Genomic DNA, 18640 nt, shown 5'->3' on the forward strand with positions numbered 1-18640 from the left:
AAATATTGTTTACAAATTTAAATAAAGCGGAATTTTCGCCTCATTTGTTTCGAATCTAAAAGTAAAACTAAACCTCTAGACTAGTTTAAACTCATTAAAAATGTAACACTATTAATGTTTTGTAGTATGTTTACTGATATTAGACATTTTATATCGATAAAAATTTGAAAATATTAAAAACGTTTAAAAAGTAATTTATGTTTCAATTTTTGATTTTTCCGATTTGCGGAAAATTTTAGGCATTTTATTTTTGCGGAAAATTAACAACACTAGATTTAACCATCTTGGCAGGAATCCAAATTGAGCCTATTACTTATTGGAAGAGAGGTTAGTGGCCGATCATTACACACGTTGTAGGTCAGATTCGTCCAAAACAGTCGAAAAGAGAGTAAAGAACCTGGTAGAAAGAAATCCAATAAGCGAAGGGATCTAGACGCTAGCCGAGGCTTAGGTGAGGTTTAAGGGCTAAGCTGACCGCAGACTTTACCCTTTAGAGCCGCCTTTGACCATACTGTCCGCGACGGGGTCCTTGTTTCCCATCTGGTATCGGGAACACGGGGGCTTCAAATGGAATCTAGGGAACGCAAATCGACCTCTTTCCGCCCGCAAAACCTCACTCGACCAGAGAAATCCCGAGGACGAAAAAAAAGGATAATATTGAGATCGAAGCTTGGTTCTTATCGGGCATCCGACCCGGGAAAAAAAGAGCAGAAACCGCGGACAATGGCAATTTCCCGAGGGAACAATATGGCGAAAAGTGCAATTTTTCGGAAAATCCGAAGTTAGAAATAAGCTCGAAGGAGCCAAAACAAATAGCCTTTGACGCCCGAAATAATGAATATTTATTATATCTTTGAAATACAAATCCCTTTTTCTAAAAGAACCGCGGGTACAAGTAAATCGTACCATTTTAAAATATTATAGAAATAAAATGAGGTAGGTAAACAAACTAAAAACAAGATCTTTATTGAGCAAAGAAAATATGAACAAGATCTATATTAAGCAAATAAACTAAAAACAAGATCTTTATTGAGCAAAGAAACTATGAACAAGATCTATATTGAGCAAAGAAACTAAAAACAAGATCTTTATTGAGCAAAGAAACTATGAACAAGATCTATATTGAGCAAAGAAACTATGAACAAGATCTATATTGAGCAAAGAAACTATGAACAAGATCTATATTAAGCAAAGAAACTAAAAACAAGATCTTTATTGAGCAAAGAAACTATGAACAAGATCTATATTGAGCAAAGAAACTATGAACAAGATCTATATTGAGCAAAGAAACTAAAAACAAGATCTATATTGAGCAAATAAACTATGAACAAGATCTATATTGAGCAAAGAAACTAAAAACAAGATCTATATTGAGCAAAGAAACTATGAACAAGATCTATATTGAGCAAAGAAACTAAAAACAAGATCTATATTGAGCAAATAAACTATGAACAAGATCTATATTGAGCAAAGAAACTATGAACAAGATCTATATTGAGCAAAGAAACTATGAACAAGATCTATATTGAGCAAAGAAACTAAAAACAAGATCTATATTGAGCAAATAAACTATGAACAAGATCTATATTGAGCAAAGAAACTATGAACAAGATCTATATTGAGCAAAGAAACTATGAACAAGATCTATATTGAGATAAAACCAAAAATCATGGTAAATAAATCAGAATACCAGGAGCCCAATCAGCCATCGCCCACTATTCCAATCGCCCAAGAATCCTTTCGGTGACAGATAAGTCTCGCCATCCGCCACATCCAGGACCTAAGCCTCGAGGGAATGGCAAACACTCATTTGAGCTACGTAACTCTTCGGCATAAATGTAGTTTTTCCTAACTACGGCATTTTGGGACAGTTAGAGCTCAGGGTTTGGATCCATAACCGAAAATTATCTGAATAAAAACTTTACAGGGTTCGTACAAAATTTCCGGAATTAAATTCCCTGACATTTCCAGGTTTTTCCTGACCAAATTGCCAAATTTCCCTGACCATTTTTGTAGAATAAATAAATGTTTTGATTTAAAATCTTGAAAAATATTTATTATATATTTTTAATACATCTTTCAAAAATTTATTTGCCGGGTTTTTTTGGGGTCATTTTAAAATTCCCTGACCATTTGGAAACATTTTCAAATTCCCTGATCTTTTGGAAACATTTTCAAATTCCCTGACTTTTCCAGGTTTTCCAGGTATTCCAGGTCGCGTAAGAACCCTGCTTTATTTTTTGGCATGTTAAATCGTTTTATAACCGCGAATAGTATCCATAAATACAGTTAATCGAAATAATCGAAAATTTGTCGGTTAATTTAACTGTTCCGCCGAGCTCTCGGGACAGTCAATTAAGATTTGTGGAATATCCTCCACAGGCGAAAAATATCGGCCGCTGTCGGCAACGCCCTCAAACAAGCGAGAAATAACAGAGTCCGCGAATATTCGTGTCCGGGGAGAAGTAAACTTACAGGGCACGGTTAACTAACGCATATTTCAACGGTGGAATGTATTCCTCTCGTTACAACTATGATTTAGAAAGGCTTACGATAAAACCCACTAAAAATTAAGAATTGGTTATCATTGCGGAAACCACTAGGGTTACTCGTAGATAGAGCTCAGCGGAACAGATAAAATAACCGCCAAAATTTTAATTATTAATAAAAATTTCGGTTAACTGCTTATTTATGGATATTATCAGGAATTCAAACCTCTACTTGGAATGCTTATCCTGGCGTATCGCGTATGGTAAGATCACTCTGACGGCTTTGGCCCCGCCTACGAGATAAAAAAATTCCCTTTGCGCGCGCTCCCCTCTCACGTTGTTGTTTGTTAAGTTAACGTAGTGAAGTCAATAAAACCGTCAGTCACATCGAGACGAAAATCTGCCGCGATAAGCAGTCCAAGTAGAGCTCTGGATTCCTGATATTATTGATATTATCATAAGTTAATGATACCTCATTCGTTATAATTTCAGTCACATGAGAGAAATAAACCAATAGCAAAAAAAAAAAACGTTTTTCTGCCTTTGCGGGGGGAACGAATTTTCTAAGGGAATATCGAAATTTACCTCTTTTGGGGAAGTTCAAGTTAGCCTTGCACCAAACAGGATTAAAGAAACGTAAGCTTCGGCAGTTCCAAGTGTATGTTAAGGCTACTTTGATACGCAGTACGGAGATACATAGGTCGATTTGGACAAGCATTTCCGCCATAGGCAGCATAGCCATTTGTGTACTTAGAGGTATCATTAACTTATGATATTATAAATGTAGACCAAAAGAAAATAAAACTAAAAATAATGAGTCGCGGCAAAAAAATGAAAACCCGGAAATTTCTGTGGCTGGCCATTTCCTCTTCGACAGTAATCTCACACCCACCACACTACAACAACAAGGCGAACGGAGAAAATTATCCATAGACGCGTCTTGTAGTGGCGGCTGGTGGAAACCGACGCTATAGCGACTTTTCTTCGTTCCCTTCGGGGAATAAAGTCGACTCATCTATCAAGGATTAGCGGAAAGCCACGCGCGCAAACATTGCCCGTCCTACGACGTCTCTGTTTGTTGGTCTTTTTACTTTGCGGGGGCACGACGAACGGGACACGGAATCCACGTAAATGATTTCTTTCTCTCTCGCTACTAATTAATATCCGCGTTAAGCGACAATGTCGCTTCTAATTGTTTTTAGCAATCGCAATTCGCGTGCCTGTAGGCCTGTCGTCGTTAATGTAGCCAGCGTAATCCTTTCCAGAAATTGCTGGGATAGCGTAGAGCCCCTCGTTAGCCGTGTCCCGGTGTGCTAAATACAGGGTTCGTACCAAATTTCCGGAATTGAATTCCCTGACATATCTAGGTTTTCCCTGAACATTTTTGTAGAATAAATGAATGGTTTGAGGTATAAATCTTAAAAAAATTCTTTCAAAAATGTATTTGCCCGATTTTTTAAAATTCCCTTACTTTTTAGGACCATTTTCAAATTCCTTGACTTTTCCCTGACATTTTGGAATCATTTTCAAATCCCGTGACTTTTCCCTGACTTTTGGGAATCATTTTCAAATCCCGTGACTTTTCCCTGACTTTTGGGAATCATTTTCAAATCCCGTGACTTTTCCCTGACTTTTTGGAAACCTTTTCTAATTCCCTGACTTTTCCAGGTTTTCCAGGTCGTGTACGAACCCGGAAATACCACCTGACATTTATTGTGGTAAATAGTAGCAAAACGTGGCATGGCAAATAATGATTTTTAGTGGAAAATTGACAAATATTAGAAAAATGTAAAAATATAATACATTTTTCAAAAGAAATACAATTTTTGGCTGTTTCTGTAAATATCCAAAGCAGGGTTGCCAAGAATTGGGCTATTTATTATATTTTTTCCGTAAATATATGAAGTATTTGGCTATTCACGGTCAGATGATTGAAAGATTGAAACAATTTGTGAAACAATAAAATATTTTGATGTTATATTCATTACTAAACGTTATAGCAATTACCATGTAATACATATACAAAAATAAAATATTTTTCATATTTTCCACTATATGCCAAATTTACCATTATTTACCACTGACATGACCTTTATTCCCAAAAAGTGACATTTTAGGAACACTGCTTGTTAGAGACGGAAGGGCCCTTGGACTCGAAATATATTTGTTTCCCGAAGAGGGATGGAAGTGATGTATCGCCTCGCCGCTCTTACCACTCGGACAAACCGGTCTCCGGTTTAACTCTTATAAGAAGCTTTTCAAAGAGTCGAAACCAATACAAAACATACGGGTATTTACGTTGTTGCAAATCTTTTTTTATTATAATCCGAAAATTATCTTTACAACATTTCTTCCGATTTTATGACAGGAAACGTAGACAGCCGTGAACTTGTCGTAATCTACTGCCGAACGGAAAAGAAACACGCTCATAATTTGGGGCCAGTTTTAAAATCTAGGTCAATTAACGGGGTGAAAAAATCAACAAACACGAAAAGAGTTTTTTTAATCTCGAATTGGAAAAACGTGAAAAAAATAAATTAAATATATACGCATTGAGCGTAAATAAATCGATCTTGAATTTTTGTAAGATAACGAGAGCGATAAAATAAATTCGATATTATGGAAAATTGAAGGAAACTATTTTAAAAATGCGACTGTGCGTTTTGAACCAGTTTTAAAATCCCTACGCGGAACTGGTTTTGACGACGACCAGAGAGTAACTCGGAAGTCCCCGCGGCCCAACTTCGTAATTAGAGTCCTCATAAATCGCCGCCAGGTATCGAGCAAATATATCTTTAATAATAATCAAACCTATAATCAACCAAGCGTGACCTTCGGTTAATTAAGCTAACGAGGTATAGTTTAAACCAGTCGCCAAACGAAGCTGACGTAAAAATAAGCAGAGTTTATTGAAAATGAACGTATTTATTTAAGTTGAGATGATTTAGCGTTATTGACAATTAAATCACCCCAGTATCTTACCAGGGCTCCCACCTATTTTTTTTTAAATATTATAGGAATTATAGGAAATTTCATAGAAAATATAGGAATTTATACGTACATTTTAGCTAAAAATAGGAATGTATACGAACATTTTTACTAAAAATAGTGATTTATAGGAACATTTTAGCTAAAAATAGGAATTTATAGGAACAATTTTGAAGAAATAGGAAATTATAGGAGTATATTGAAATTATAGAAATTTATAGGAACTCTGGGACCCCAACCGTTGATGTTTTCGAGAGTACCGGACCTAAGCCAGAGCTAAGCTCCATTTACCAAGAAGGCAAATTTTTTCCAAACGTTAAGTCTGTTTTCTAATACATTATTTTTAAAATTATAGGAATTTAACAATTTTGAAAAAATAGGACATTATAGGAGCATATTGAAATTATAGGAGCATATTGAAATTATAGGAGCATATTGAAATTATAGGAGCATATTGAAATTATAGGAGCATATTGAAATTATAGGAGCATATTGAAATTATAGGAATTTATAGGAATTATAGAACTCTGGGAGCGCTGTCTGACCGATTCATTAAAAAGTCCGTCGTTCGACGTGATTGAAACACCTTGTTGCGATGTGAGAAAAATAGAATTACAAAATTACACCAGCATAAAACATTTTTACGAATTCACTATTGGGTGACATTGATTACAAAGAAAACCCGTGAACCGGTAGTTACAAAAATACAACATGGTTACAGTAATTTTATACTTCCTAAATACTCAGTGGCGTAACTAAGTTCCTCGAGGCCCCCCCGCGAAAGTCTTTTTGGGGGCCCCTTATGTGACTCTTTTTGAGAGGCTATTGTTTACTATTAATAATCAATGGCGTATTTAAAATGAGTTTTGGGGATTTAGCACTTTCAAAGATATTATTTCTGCCAACCTTCCCTAATACCTAAAAACCACTCCGAAATGGATGTCCCGTAGCTACTCAGGGCAGGACACACTGCCTATGTGAAGGCAAAAATGGAGAATTGTCATATGGCACATTAAGAGAGGGAATATAATAGGTGCACTATGAACAAAATAGCCAGGAGAGCTGGTAGTTGGTTTCATTTTATAAATATGAAGTAGACCAGGGTTTTCTAGGAAGCACATTTTTCATTTAGCCCTTTAATTAAAATTAAATAATTTTGTAAAGTAGGCGATTTTAGCCACACTCTGGGAAATATTCACGATACTTATCACACCAACAATTCTAAACACGTAACAACTTATACTTTTCAATTTACTTACTTTGCGGGAAAAAAACGATTTAAATAAACTTTGACGTTTTCAAGCGAAAAAAATTTATTTAACGTCGGAGTAAGTATGTTTATTTAATACAGTATCAGTAAATTGAAGCTACGGTTACACTACGAGGTAGAAAAAGTTTCGAACCATTTAGAAACAATTCGAAACGGGGTTGAGTGAACCGTCCCAGTAGCATAACTATAGCTTTTTATGCGCCCGGTGCGAGCTTCTCTTCTTTGCGAGCGCTCGTTGAAAATGGGGCACCTTCGCCATCTTCTTAACTTCAGGTACAATATTACGTTTTGTGAAAAATGCGGTGTTGCCAAAACTGGGTCCTAGTCTGGTCATTTCTGCGCCCCTCCAGGGTCTGCGCCCTGTACCAGGGCACCGCTGGCACCGCCCTAGTTACGGCACTTAACCGCCCTTAAAGTTATTGATGTTACAGTTTAACACTAAAATTGCTCTTATTTTTACCCGTCGCGTAACCCAAGTTGCCTTGCATTTTATTATTTTTCCTTTCATCAGAAGCGGCGGTTTAATTTGAACAAAATAAGCAGTGTTACCTAAATGTCACATTTTTAGAATAAAGTCCATGTCAGTGGCATAAAGTGGCAAATATGGCTAAAAGTGGCAAATATGGCAAAAAGTGACAAATAGTGACTAATAATCAATAAATGCATTTAAATGATGTAAATAATATCTTTCAGAGATGTAGCATCACTTACATGTGAGATAATGTTTCAGTTTTTCACAAAAGAACCATTAAAAACACCTTAAAGATATATAGCAGACGAATTCAAACTCAGGAAAAATCGTTGAAAAATAGCCAAAAGAAATTACTAGATTGGGCTATAATTGAGTATCTAGAACAAAACCTGACAACTAATACAGTATATTTGTCTAAAATAGCACAAATATATTTTTCCTTTCGTATGTTTTTTATTTTTATTAAAATTTATTATTTCCCACTTTTTGGCATATTAGCCAGTAAAAGTATTATTCGCCATGTCGGTATTTACCACTTTTGGCCACATTATTTGACACCTGACATTTACCACTTCGGAACACTGAAAATAAGATCCAATCAAAAAAAGTAGGAATTTAGTTAATAGAATTTTGGAGCATAATCATGATTTATTTATTATTATTATTATTAGGACAAAAAGAATTGCTCAATAAGCCTCAGATGGGTTTTGTTTGAGTATCGCTACAGAAGGACGAAAAAATGCAATCTTTCAAAATAATTTAGTGACTGTGACCAATCATGTTAATATTGACTACCGTAGAGATTAGAAGACATTGGGATGTTTATTACTAACACCCAGTCACAAGCTTAAGTATATTTTAATATTATTAGATAAAAAATTAACTTACGGTTTCATACAAAAAGTTGAGTCTCGACATACTCTCTAAATCGAGAAGTGAAGACCTTTCACGAACTGCACTTACTTTGATCCTTCGAACTAGACTGTGCCTGAATATTTCCCTAATTCAGCGTAGATCGGAACTCTGCCGTTATATTACTAAATAAAAGCTCTTAACACGCGTCGACTAAATACGCGAAAATTATGAGACATTGCGATTAAAGGCTGCGTCCGTTAACTGCCAGGCAGAAAGTTTGGTAATTTAAAAACAAAATCTTCTACCTAGCAATTTTTCCAATTATCATTTATAATTGCCGTGCTAGAATAGAACCAAAGCAAGGTTATAAAATGAACTAAAAAGGGGCCCCTTGGAACTCCGGGGCCCTATTTACGCCACTGTATATACTTAACTTAATTTTTCATACCAAACCAATTTTTCATGTACAATATCGACTGGCCGGAAGAGAATCGGGGGAAAAACTTGAGAAAGGAGAGTAACTATGGTAACGGGAACTTTGAGTATAAAAAGACATACTAAAAGAAATTGTAATTACCGCAAAAAAAACGGATTATGACATAAGAATATTAATGCGCTCTTTTCGAAATGGACGAAGCCTCGGAAACGGGAAAAGAACGCTTACTTTCGAACAAGGGGGGGGGGGGGGGATACAAGGCATTTTTATCGACCGTGACCTTACCACGGACAGAAATATTTGCCTTTAATCTCTAGAATTCTGCATGGGAGGCCATTGACGATTGTTTATTCATAAAGCAATGTGCAATATCGGAGGGGGCGAGAGAATAGGGGTAGCTTGTAAAACGAAACACGCGACGCTTAGCTTTTAGGAGTCACCACAAAGCCCCGCGATCCCCTTCAGGTTCACTTTTCCGGCACGACACGTGAATCACCCTCTCTCTCAAAGTGGCGCCCGACGAGGCCGCCCATAAACCGCGCTTTACCGGGCCCTCTTAGAAAAACGTTAGTCGGATTTTAGGTTTTGGTTGAGTTATACCTGACAATTCTGACTAAGCAAGGAGGCCCCCTTCTCGATCGTCGCGACTCGAAAACTACGGGTGACATCATTTTTAATTGTATTTTTATAACGGTACTGTTTTACAATGATTTAGAAAATGGCAGGGTTTTTGAGACATGGCGGAGTGGTTAGCATTCACAAGGAGACATCCCGAGGTGCTTCTCCCCGATTTTTTTCAAACTCGGGTGTTAAGTAGACCTTCATGTATCTTGAAAGCTCCGAAAAGGAAACTTTTCAATAGCCATTCGTTTTGCCATGGCAACCAAAAATATTTTTCACAACTCAATTAAATTTTAACTTTATCTACGTAAAATAGCATGGGAAAATCACGGATTGTATTTAATTGATTTTACCCAATTTTATAAATTTCACCCAATTTTATCCATTTCACCCAATTTTATCCATTTCACCCAATTTTATCCATTTCACCCAATTTTATCCATTTCACCCAATTTTATCCATTTCACCCAATTTTATCCATTTCACCCAATTTTATCCATTTCACCCAATTTTATCCATTTCACCCAATTTTATCCATTTCACCCAATTTTATCCATTTCACCCAATTTTATCCATTTCACCCAATTTTATCCATTTCACCCAATTTTATCCATTTCACCCAATTTTATCCATTTCACCCAATTTTATCCATTTCACCCAATTTTATCCATTTCACCCAATTTTATCCATTTCACCCAATTTTATCCATTTCACCCAATTTTATCCATTTCACCCAATTTTATCCATTTCACCCAATTTTATCCATTTCACCCAATTTTATCCATTTCACCCAATTTTATCCATTTCACCCAATTTTATCCATTTCACCCAATTTTATCCATTTCACCCAATTTTATCCATTTCACCCAATTTTATCCATTTCACCCAATTTTATCCATTTCACCCAATTTTATCCATTTCACCCAATTTTATCCATTTCACCCAATTTTACCCAATTATTTTGCCAAAATTTTAATTACAACCTGTGACTTTCCAATTCTATTTTACGTCGATAAAGTTTAAATTTGAGTTGTGAAAAACATTTTTGGGTGTCATGGCAAAACGAATGGCCATTGAAAATGTTCCCTTTCGGAGCTTTCAATGTAAATGAAGGTCCACTCAACCCCCGACTTTGAAAAAAATCGGGGAGAAACACCTCGGGATGTCTCCTTGTCAATTTATGGCAGTGGGTGAAAACCCCGAACAACTCCTTCCGCGTTGAGTTGTAATATATCCCGGTTATCAGGGAATCAGAGGCTATAGTTACGACTTCATATTTTCAGTTAAACAGAGTACAGGGTTGCCACATTTTTTTCTCAAATTCCCTGACCATCTCCAGAGATTTTCCTTGACTTATTTTGTGTCAAGATTTTGTATTTTTAAACCTATATTTTAGAAAAGGTTTCCTATTTGCAACCGAAATTAAATTAACTGACATTTCCATGATTTAGACTAATTTTTAAAATTCCTTGACATACCCCTGATTTTAGACTAATTTTTAAAATTCCTTGACATTCCCCTGATTTTAGAATAATTTTTAAAATTCCCTGACATTCCCCTGATTTTAGACTAATTTTTATAATTCCCTGACATTCCCCTGAGTTTAGACTAATTTTTATAATTCCCTGACATTCCCCTGATTTTAGACTAATTTTTAAAATTCCCTGATTTTTAGACTAATTTTTAAAATTTCCTGATTTTCAGACTAATTTTTAAAATTTCCCGACTTTGCCAGGAGTTCCAGGTACCGTGGCAACCCTGGAGTATACCCTGGTTTTTACTCAATGTTTCAATATACCAGGACTTGGAAGCAACTATAACGTCAACTTTATTATTCACATAAACTGGCGATATTTTATGTCTAGATTTTCATTTAAAAACGAACGAAAAAGTCAACACTTTTGGAGCGGTGGAAAAGAAAATTCCAGGTTCCGTATATAGCTCGGGAAAAGTCATTTCATTTCCTATCAAAAGTTCTCTAGGAAAAATGAACGCGCCCGGAAGATAAAGTAGAAAGCGCGAAACGCGGTGGAATATGTCTATATTTAACCCTAAAATTCCCTCTCCACAGCGGCGACGCGCTAGCAGGCTGTGGAATTCTTCATCTTTAAGGAACTGCGAGATATAGAAATACTTTAAAACTGCCATCCACCCGAGTCTCTGCGGATTTCGGGCGAACTCCGGGAGAAAGAGAGAAACGGACGTATCCATTCGGATCTGGCCATAAATTATCAGCAAATACTACACGAGCGTATATTACGCGGCCAGAAATAGGGAACGTCACGAAAGAACTATAGTTGAAAGAACGCTTCGGGAGACGTTACAAAATAATCGATAAGCCGGCTCTCTTTAAACAAAAACTCTCTCCAAAAACTAATTAGCTGCAAAATTCGATCGTACAAATTTCGGAAGATAACAGATCGCGCGCGCCTAATCAATTAAAGCGAAAGGCACTTTTTTAATTAGCTTCCGCTGGATATTTCAGTCACTTTCTTTCAAGCTAATTTCTTACGTCATACCAAAAGTAAATAGGGGGAAAAGTCTACCACTGCCTTCAGATTTTACCTTCCACCATGCTTGACACCCTTTTTAAAGCGCTAGTGAGCACGTGATATTTCTAACCAATAAGGATAGCACAATACGCGCGCAGTAGTGCATTTTTGGTATTCCGGTCTGCACTCAAGATGAAAATTTTGAATTTTATTCCCTGGGAACCATGTCACCGCCTCGCGATTTCAAATAATCTCTCTGTCAAATGCTGACCATTATTTCCTTTGATAACGGTTGATTTTAATTAATAATTACTATATAAATTGTAAAATAAACAAAAAAGCTCGTAGCTATAGCTATTATTTCAGTTAAACTTGCAAATTTTTAGGCCTTAACATCGTAGATTTACCAGTTAGTCACGATCTCTGCTCTTAGATGGCGCCACGCTCTCCACGATTTAAGTGAGCGTTATTCTAGTTACGATTTATTTCTTTTCAAAAGTCGTGTTATTATTTTTAAATGTCGCATTTTATTTTCTATCATATATCTACTTTATTTAGTAAAAGTTTAATATTCACGTATTTTATACAGAACTATTTTTCATCGTGGCGGAGTACAACCGATACCTTTGTGTCCCTGTAAAGAGGCGAGGGGGAAGTCATTTCCGAAGTCCAAAAATTTTACCCCTCAAATAAGACGTCGTGCGGTTGGACCCAAGTGACAGACTTTCTCCCCCTATTTACTTTTGGTCATACAAAGCCGAACACGTTCGTAGGCCAAAGCGCTACCCCTTCACTCACCAAATAGAAAAATATCTCGCCAAACTTGGTCGATAATACGTTAGGGCGTCTACAGGTTATCAAAGGATCTACAGGAAATTGATAGGACTAGACAATCTATACATATTCTTGCCGTATAAGTTTTATAAATAATCGCGCGGAGAGATGCCACACCCTCGGCGTCTGGATTTATTAGGGACACTACCCAGAATTTATGGATTTAGAGGTAAAAATATCCCACTTTCCTATTAGGGAACGGTAATCGGGGGAGTTTCGCCTAAAATTGAGGGCAACTTTGCCGAAGATAACATTATAGGGAAAAGTTTCCTTCGTCAATCCGAACGAAACCCCGAAACTTTTAAGATAAAATTCGGAATATTTGAAAGGCTCTTGACGGGGACTGTCTATTAAAAGAGAGGGATAGAAAAAGACTTTCTTTAATAAAAAGGGTTCTTGAACGACGTCTGTCTCCGGTCGCCCATAATCAAATACTTCGATGGAAAGCCGGCGAAAGGGTAAAGTCTAAATCGTCGTTTCGGGGACGGCGATGACCGATGAGAGGCAAATTGAATACGTATAAAAGCCCCAAGAAATTCGAGGCACCAATCTACAACGTCAACGGTATTACGCAAATGCGAAGATAGTTAAGTAGCCTAAGGTATCGTCGTACCAACGATTGGGCGAATGAAACCGACGTACCAAAAAATTATACGCAATTGAAAGCAAAGCCCCGAAATGAAAGTGTAATGGAATGAAATCGTATAAGGACTAAAAAAGGTACCCGGAATTGAAAGAGCGAGCGATAAAGAAAAACTCCTTTTCCGATTTGGTGGATATTTCATTACTAAAATTGCGAGAGCATCGCGCAATATCGTTCTTCCGTGGGATCCGAGATTGTACTTATTTTTATGGCCAAGGAAAGAAATGGTCTACTGAACTCTAGAAAATTAAAACGGAAAAGAAAACATATAGGAAATTTAATATAACGCAATCGTTTATTTTATTTAGTGCGCGTTGCTTTTACGTAATATACAGGGTGTTAAGCGTGTCGTGGACCAGCACCCCCCTCTCTGCTCGGGACGAGTCCCGATTGCTAAAAGGGCGTTCGACCTAATAGCGATTGAAGATAATTCCCTGTATACAGAAAACGGTTTATTTAAACGAACTACGGTCCTTTTTAAAGCTGGTCTTTTACTGATAAAAGGGTCTACGGGTCTGGGCAGAACGGGGAAAATTGACGCGAAAGAAGTCCAGATGTTTTGGGGAAAATATACACCTAGTTCTCCCTCAGGCTGGCAAAGAAAGACCTACAACATCCGGTATCGCGATGTAGCAGGTCTGTTACAATAATAACATCACTGGCATCTCGAAAGAAACAAGTTTTTTCAACGAAAAAAAAGGTTATTTACTGGAGTTTTATAAATAGACAAACAATCGCGAGAGTCGGCGCCAATTAATTTAGCCATTTATCAACTACGACAACAGATGGTATACCTTCGAGAATTTTCAATTTCAAATTCATCGGTTTGGTTTATTAACTCGGTGTAAAACTTCGTGGAGGGCCTGGGGAAAACGCGAGTCCCTTAACTATCTGACCGCCGACGCCCACGCGTCTGTGATTTCTCGCCACGTAACAAATTGGGGGATACAAGGACCGGAACTTCTTCTCCAGTGTTTAGGGGAAGACGGGGTCATAAAGCCATCATCAAAAGCCGCTTGGGGGAGGGGGGAGTGGAAAGGTCAATGGCTAACCTCAACGCGTTCGGGGGTGTCAAATTATTTTCTCTTTCGACTCGCCTACTTTGATGGTCGAATACACTATCATCCGCCCTGACCCTATGAGGGCACGACTAATTCAAATAAGTCGTTCGTGAATTTTCTATCTTGCTCAAGTCCCATTTAACCGTTAACAGTTAAATGGGGCTTGAGCAAGATAGTTCTACTCGAATGTGGGTTGCCATAGCTAAATTTTAACCGCGGCAACCCACATTCGAGTAGAAATAAACGTAGAATAATATAAATTTATTTCAACCGATTGATGGTCGTGCACTGTGCACATAAGATCATTTTAATCAAGTCCATTTAAAACATTTAAAATTGAATTGTAACATTTTACAAAATGCAGCGATACAATAAATCGATAAAATCAATTAAAGTTAATAATGTTAAGAGGTTGATATTTAGAAAACCAACTCCAAAACACTCCTAATGGGAACTTAGCCGTTAACCAGCGAAACCCCCTCAAGACGAAGCCGAGGCTTCCAGAAACGAATCCATGCTGAAGTTGAGGGTGCAATTTGTTGCGTTTAGGGGTTGTTCAGCGATACTTTTTAAAATGTAATAGAATCTGGCTTACCTTTCGGTCGACATTTTGCACTAATCCCCATAAAAGATAATCCTATCCAGGTGAAAAAGAAAAAGACATGACTTGCCCGCCCGATTTACTTGCCGAACCGTTCCATTTCGCGTCTAGACTCTGGACAAAAATGTCAATAATTATTTTTTAAAGGTTTTAGTGAAAGGTAATCACGACAGGGGTCACCACATGTAGGGGCCAGGGAAAAAGAAACAGCTGACTTTTAAAAAAGTATTTTCTTGGATTTTATGATATTTATGGATTAAATAATTTACTTTAAAGGCTCAATATCGGTTAAAAGAAATATTTTTAGGTTATCCGAAAGCAGTAAATAGCTGAATATCAATAAAATAAATATTTTAGCATAACAAGGTGGCAGCACTCTACGGGACCCGGTTTTGGCGTTGCTGGCCATGATCGCGTTCCTGGTTTTTGCTTTCCTGGGAAAAAACTTTTCATTTCAATATTTGGCACATTTTAATTTTTCATAGTTTATTAAATATTTTACCGGAAACTTATCAAATATTTTATTAACTTATTTTAAATTGTCTTCCAACTGACGTTTAAGCAGACCCGAGACTTAAGAAGGAACCAAGACCACAAGAAAGTCACCAAAACATCCCAGGGGCACTGAAATAACCAATGACACCTTGATCTGTCAAGCAGCAGTGGCTCTCTATTTGACATCAATTCTATTTTTTTTACAATGACCACGCAACACATAAAATCCCGTAAAAAAAATTTTTCTTATAATTTGTACCTAAAATTTATATTAACTTATATTACAATTAAGGCTCTAATAACAATGTTGAGAAGATGGACGATATCTCAGTCGAGGGGTGGCAAACTAAATTAGAATCACTTCACATACAAAGAGCTGACATGAATAAACTCATAATGAACTACTTAGTAACTGGTAAAAAGTTTTTGTATCCTGTAGAGAAGATAATAATGACTAATTGTAAATACCAATTTTTAGAGGGTTTCAAGGAAGCTGCAGAAAAATTCCGTGTGGAATCGGGTATTCAACCGTCTGTGGAATTAGATACTCTGGATGAGAGGATAAAAATAAGAGACGCAATACAAAATGGGAAAATTCAAGAAGCAATTGCGCTTGTCAACAGGCTACATCCGGAACTCTTGGATAATGATCGCTATTTGTTCTTTCACTTACAGGTATACCACATACCCATTCCCTGATACAAAGAAATTGGATAATAATAGTTCGTTCCTTTAGCAACAACATCTTATAGAGCTTATAAGGGAAAAAAATACGGAAGAAGCTCTAAAATTTGCTCAGGAAGAACTTGCTGAAAGAGGAGAAGAAAATCCAGATGTTCTTGCCGAGTTGGAAAGGACTTTAGCCCTCTTAGCATTTGACGAACCAGAAAAATCTCCTTTCGGTGATTTGTTACATCGATCACATCGCCAAAAGGCATAGTTTAAAAATATTTAATACCTATTTTAGTAGTAAATTAAAATAAGATTAAAACTACTATTTACGTAAGAAAATATTAATATCCATCCAGTAGCGGCCCTAGCAAGTTTTTCAGGTGGTGCGAGATCCCATTGTGGCGCCAAAAAGTAACGTTTCGATTTCACTCTGAACTCTCCACACAATACACATGCATTTTTAGCACCCCGTTATGATGGCGGTCAAACCTTTCGCACTTCCCTAGGGCTGGTGCTGTATCCATCACCAGTGGCGTAAATAGCGCCCCCAAACGTTTATGATTAAAATCGGTACTATTTAAAAGGGCCCCGAGTAATTTTTCGCGGGGGGCCCCCGGAGTTCCTAGTTACGCTACTGTCCATCACTAAAATTACCATGACTAGTTTCACGTTCTGCTCAGAGGCATCATCAGGACTGACCGAACACAAAACTAGTTATAATTTATTACGTAAATGAAATGATTTAAATTTATTTTAATTTAGTACCTTATACGTAAGAAACTATCCTTGATTCATTATCAAGTCTCATAATAACAACATTTATAAATTTAGGTTGCCAGTGAAGTTAATGCTTCAATTTTGGAAATGGAAAATAGGGAATCTACAACACCGCGATTAGCCATTTTGTTAAAATTATTATTGTGGGCGCAAGGTGAATTGGATAAAAAGAAAGTGAAATATCCTAAAATCACCGATTTGGCCACTGGTCAACTTGAAGAACCAAAATAAAACTAAATGCAATTCTTAGGAATCTTGCAATTATTTGTCAATTCGTAGCCCATTTTTGTACAGTGTGTAACTCTTATCAAGAACTTATTTATGTTTTGATCAAAACCAAAATAAGTTCTTGCCCATATTAAGTGTATTGAACTTTGTCTATAGTAAAGAACTTTGTAAATTATAACTCTTTTTCTAAGGCATAGTAATAACAAAAATAAGAATGTGTAATAATTTTTCATTAAAATTTTTTACTTACCACAAAAGAAAATTTTAAAATTTCATAATTATCTCAAGAAAAAAATTAACATTACAATTTAAAACTATGCAGCCTAATTACAAGCCAAACATATAATCCATAGTACGAGAAAATAAATTGCTGCTTTTAGTTGGAGTATTTGATGGTTGTTGAACCTACGGTCCAGATTTATTTTTTTTAGTATCATAGAAATGGGGGTTATTAATTGCTTATACTTACGTTTCTCTCGCTGGCTGAGACCTTATACGCTTGCGCTAATGGTCTAATACTACTATTCCTGGATAAATCCTCAGATTTATTTGCCTTCCAAGTCATTGAATTCTCTTTTCCAGAGTCATCCATGATTTTCTATAAACAAAAAACGTTTCAAGTTACCTTTCCTTAAACTATCAAGATTCAACTTAATATAGTACCTTTTCAAGACACGGTTTTACTCCCACCATAACCGATCCACCAAAAATCCTGGCATTTTTACTCAAAGCTTTTTTTGCTTGTAGTTTTGTTTGATAATGAAGATGCATCCAATTTCCATTAGGTTCAATCTGAAATATTTAAAGTATAAAGAAAGTGATCTTCCAAAGAAGCAATTTAAAAGTTTACTTTATGTTCTAAAATTGTGCCGTATTGAGAAAATTGTTGTAAAATGTAAGATGCTGCGGCAGATGGAAATCCAAAGACAGTAACCCAAGTCTCGTCCAATTGCTCTTCCGAAGTTAAACTTTCTCTTTGGGTATAAAAAGGATCCAATTGAGCGGGAGATGTTACACTTTTATTTAAATCTTGGCCCATTTCTTTGTAAGGCATCAATGGAGAGCCGTATGACTTGTTTAACTAAAACAATTTTTTTTTTAAGATAAGGCATTACAGTAACGTATAAATATCTTAATACAAGATTTGAGTCATCTATGAAGCGTCCATCTTTGTTAACTCCACCAATGGGAGACATCATAGTTTCCAGAAGCCCAACTACTGGAGGTCCACTGGGTTTGTCCCCTGCCAAACGACTTCCACTAAATGTCCTATTGGGTGGACGCGTTGATGCTGAAGATTGTTGATGTTGTACCATTTGATGGTTAGTTAAACTACCCAAACCAGAAGGACTTGGAGGCGACCCTGCGAAGCTTTTCCTCTGTTTAGTCGGACTTCCAGCAATCGGCCAAATACGAGGACTAGACTGTAAAATGTTTTTGTTTCAGGAAAACATTTATCTGAACTTTTAATAATGCTTTATTACTGGCGAAAATCCTGCAGCAGGATCTCCAATCAAAAAACTAGGGAGGTACTGATTTACAGGGCCTGTTGGTGGGCTACTGCTACCAGGTGATAAAGTCATTGGTTCTGCTCGGGATGAATTTAAACTCTGATTCCCTGAAATTAAAATATTATACTAAACTTCAACAATATATTAAAATACAGATAAAAACAAAACTACATTAACATCTCAAAAGTTGTTGCA

The 18640-nt window shown here is 36.6% G+C and overlaps 3 protein-coding genes across 5 annotated transcripts in view; 1 reads left to right on the forward strand and 2 right to left on the reverse strand.

Moving 5' to 3' along the window:
- Positions 1 to 14897, reverse strand: part of RhoGAP93B (MyTH4 and RhoGAP_KIAA1688 domain-containing protein RhoGAP93B) — a 50539-nt gene extending 35642 nt beyond the window's left edge. Inside the window, exon 1 of the mRNA XM_090178927.1 lies at positions 14757 to 14897. Within this exon, the coding sequence (XP_090035053.1) occupies positions 14757 to 14770 (14 nt within the window). The 5' untranslated portion in view covers positions 14771 to 14897. The remainder of the gene's footprint in view (positions 1 to 14756) is intronic.
- A 35-nt stretch (positions 14898 to 14932) lies between these two features.
- Positions 14933 to 16978, forward strand: Hou (GID complex subunit 8 homolog protein Houki). 3 transcript variants are annotated; one of them, XM_090178934.1, is made up of 6 exons: positions 14933 to 14987; positions 15328 to 15487; positions 15550 to 15672; positions 15736 to 15932; positions 15994 to 16191; positions 16761 to 16978. In XM_090178934.1, the coding sequence occupies exons 2-6, from the start codon at positions 15463 to 15465 to the stop codon at positions 16935 to 16937; spliced, it is 720 nt and encodes a 239-aa protein (XP_090035060.1). In that variant the 5' UTR covers positions 14933 to 14987; positions 15328 to 15462; the 3' UTR covers positions 16938 to 16978. The 3 variants fall into 3 exon arrangements, with proteins under 3 accessions (XP_090035060.1, XP_090035061.1, XP_090035059.1); XM_090178935.1 differs by lacking the exon at positions 14933 to 14987 and adding an exon at positions 15068 to 15083; XM_090178933.1 differs by lacking the exon at positions 14933 to 14987 and having other exon boundaries at positions 15138 to 15487.
- A 283-nt stretch (positions 16979 to 17261) lies between these two features.
- Positions 17262 to 18517, reverse strand: Nup35 (nucleoporin 35). Its single transcript, XM_090179417.1, has 6 exons — positions 18419 to 18517; positions 18074 to 18358; positions 17785 to 18015; positions 17598 to 17726; positions 17404 to 17532; positions 17262 to 17339 (listed from the first exon to the last, which is right to left on the reverse strand). The coding sequence occupies exons 1-6, from the start codon at positions 18515 to 18517 to the stop codon at positions 17262 to 17264; spliced, it is 951 nt and encodes a 316-aa protein (XP_090035543.1).
- Between the last annotated feature and the right edge of the window lie 123 nt (positions 18518 to 18640).

The sequence above is a fragment of the Leiobunum rupestre genome, chromosome 6 (genome assembly GCF_980474605.1).
Source record: "Leiobunum rupestre chromosome 6, qqLeiRupe1.1.hap1, whole genome shotgun sequence".
NCBI lineage: Eukaryota > Metazoa > Arthropoda > Arachnida > Opiliones > Sclerosomatidae > Leiobunum > Leiobunum rupestre.

Bases quoted from the DNA above. Each gene is read 5' to 3' on its own strand.
- Hou (XM_090178934.1), top strand. From the start codon at position 15,463: ATGACCACGCAACACATAAAATCCC. The intron at 15,488-15,549 runs GTAAAAAAAATT...ATTACAATTAAG, and splicing joins CACGCAACACATAAAATCCC to GCTCTAATAACAATGTTGAG. The intron at 16,192-16,760 runs GCATAGTTTAAA...TTATAAATTTAG, and splicing joins ATCGATCACATCGCCAAAAG to GTTGCCAGTGAAGTTAATGC.
- Nup35 (XM_090179417.1), bottom strand. From the start codon at position 18,517: ATGACTTTATCACCTGGTAGCAGTAGCCCACCAACAGGCCCTGTAAAT. The intron at 18,016-18,073 runs GTATTAAGATAT...AAATTGTTTTAG, and splicing joins TCATAGATGACTCAAATCTT to TTAAACAAGTCATACGGCTC. The intron at 17,727-17,784 runs GTAAACTTTTAA...TAAATATTTCAG, and splicing joins GCACAATTTTAGAACATAAA to ATTGAACCTAATGGAAATTG.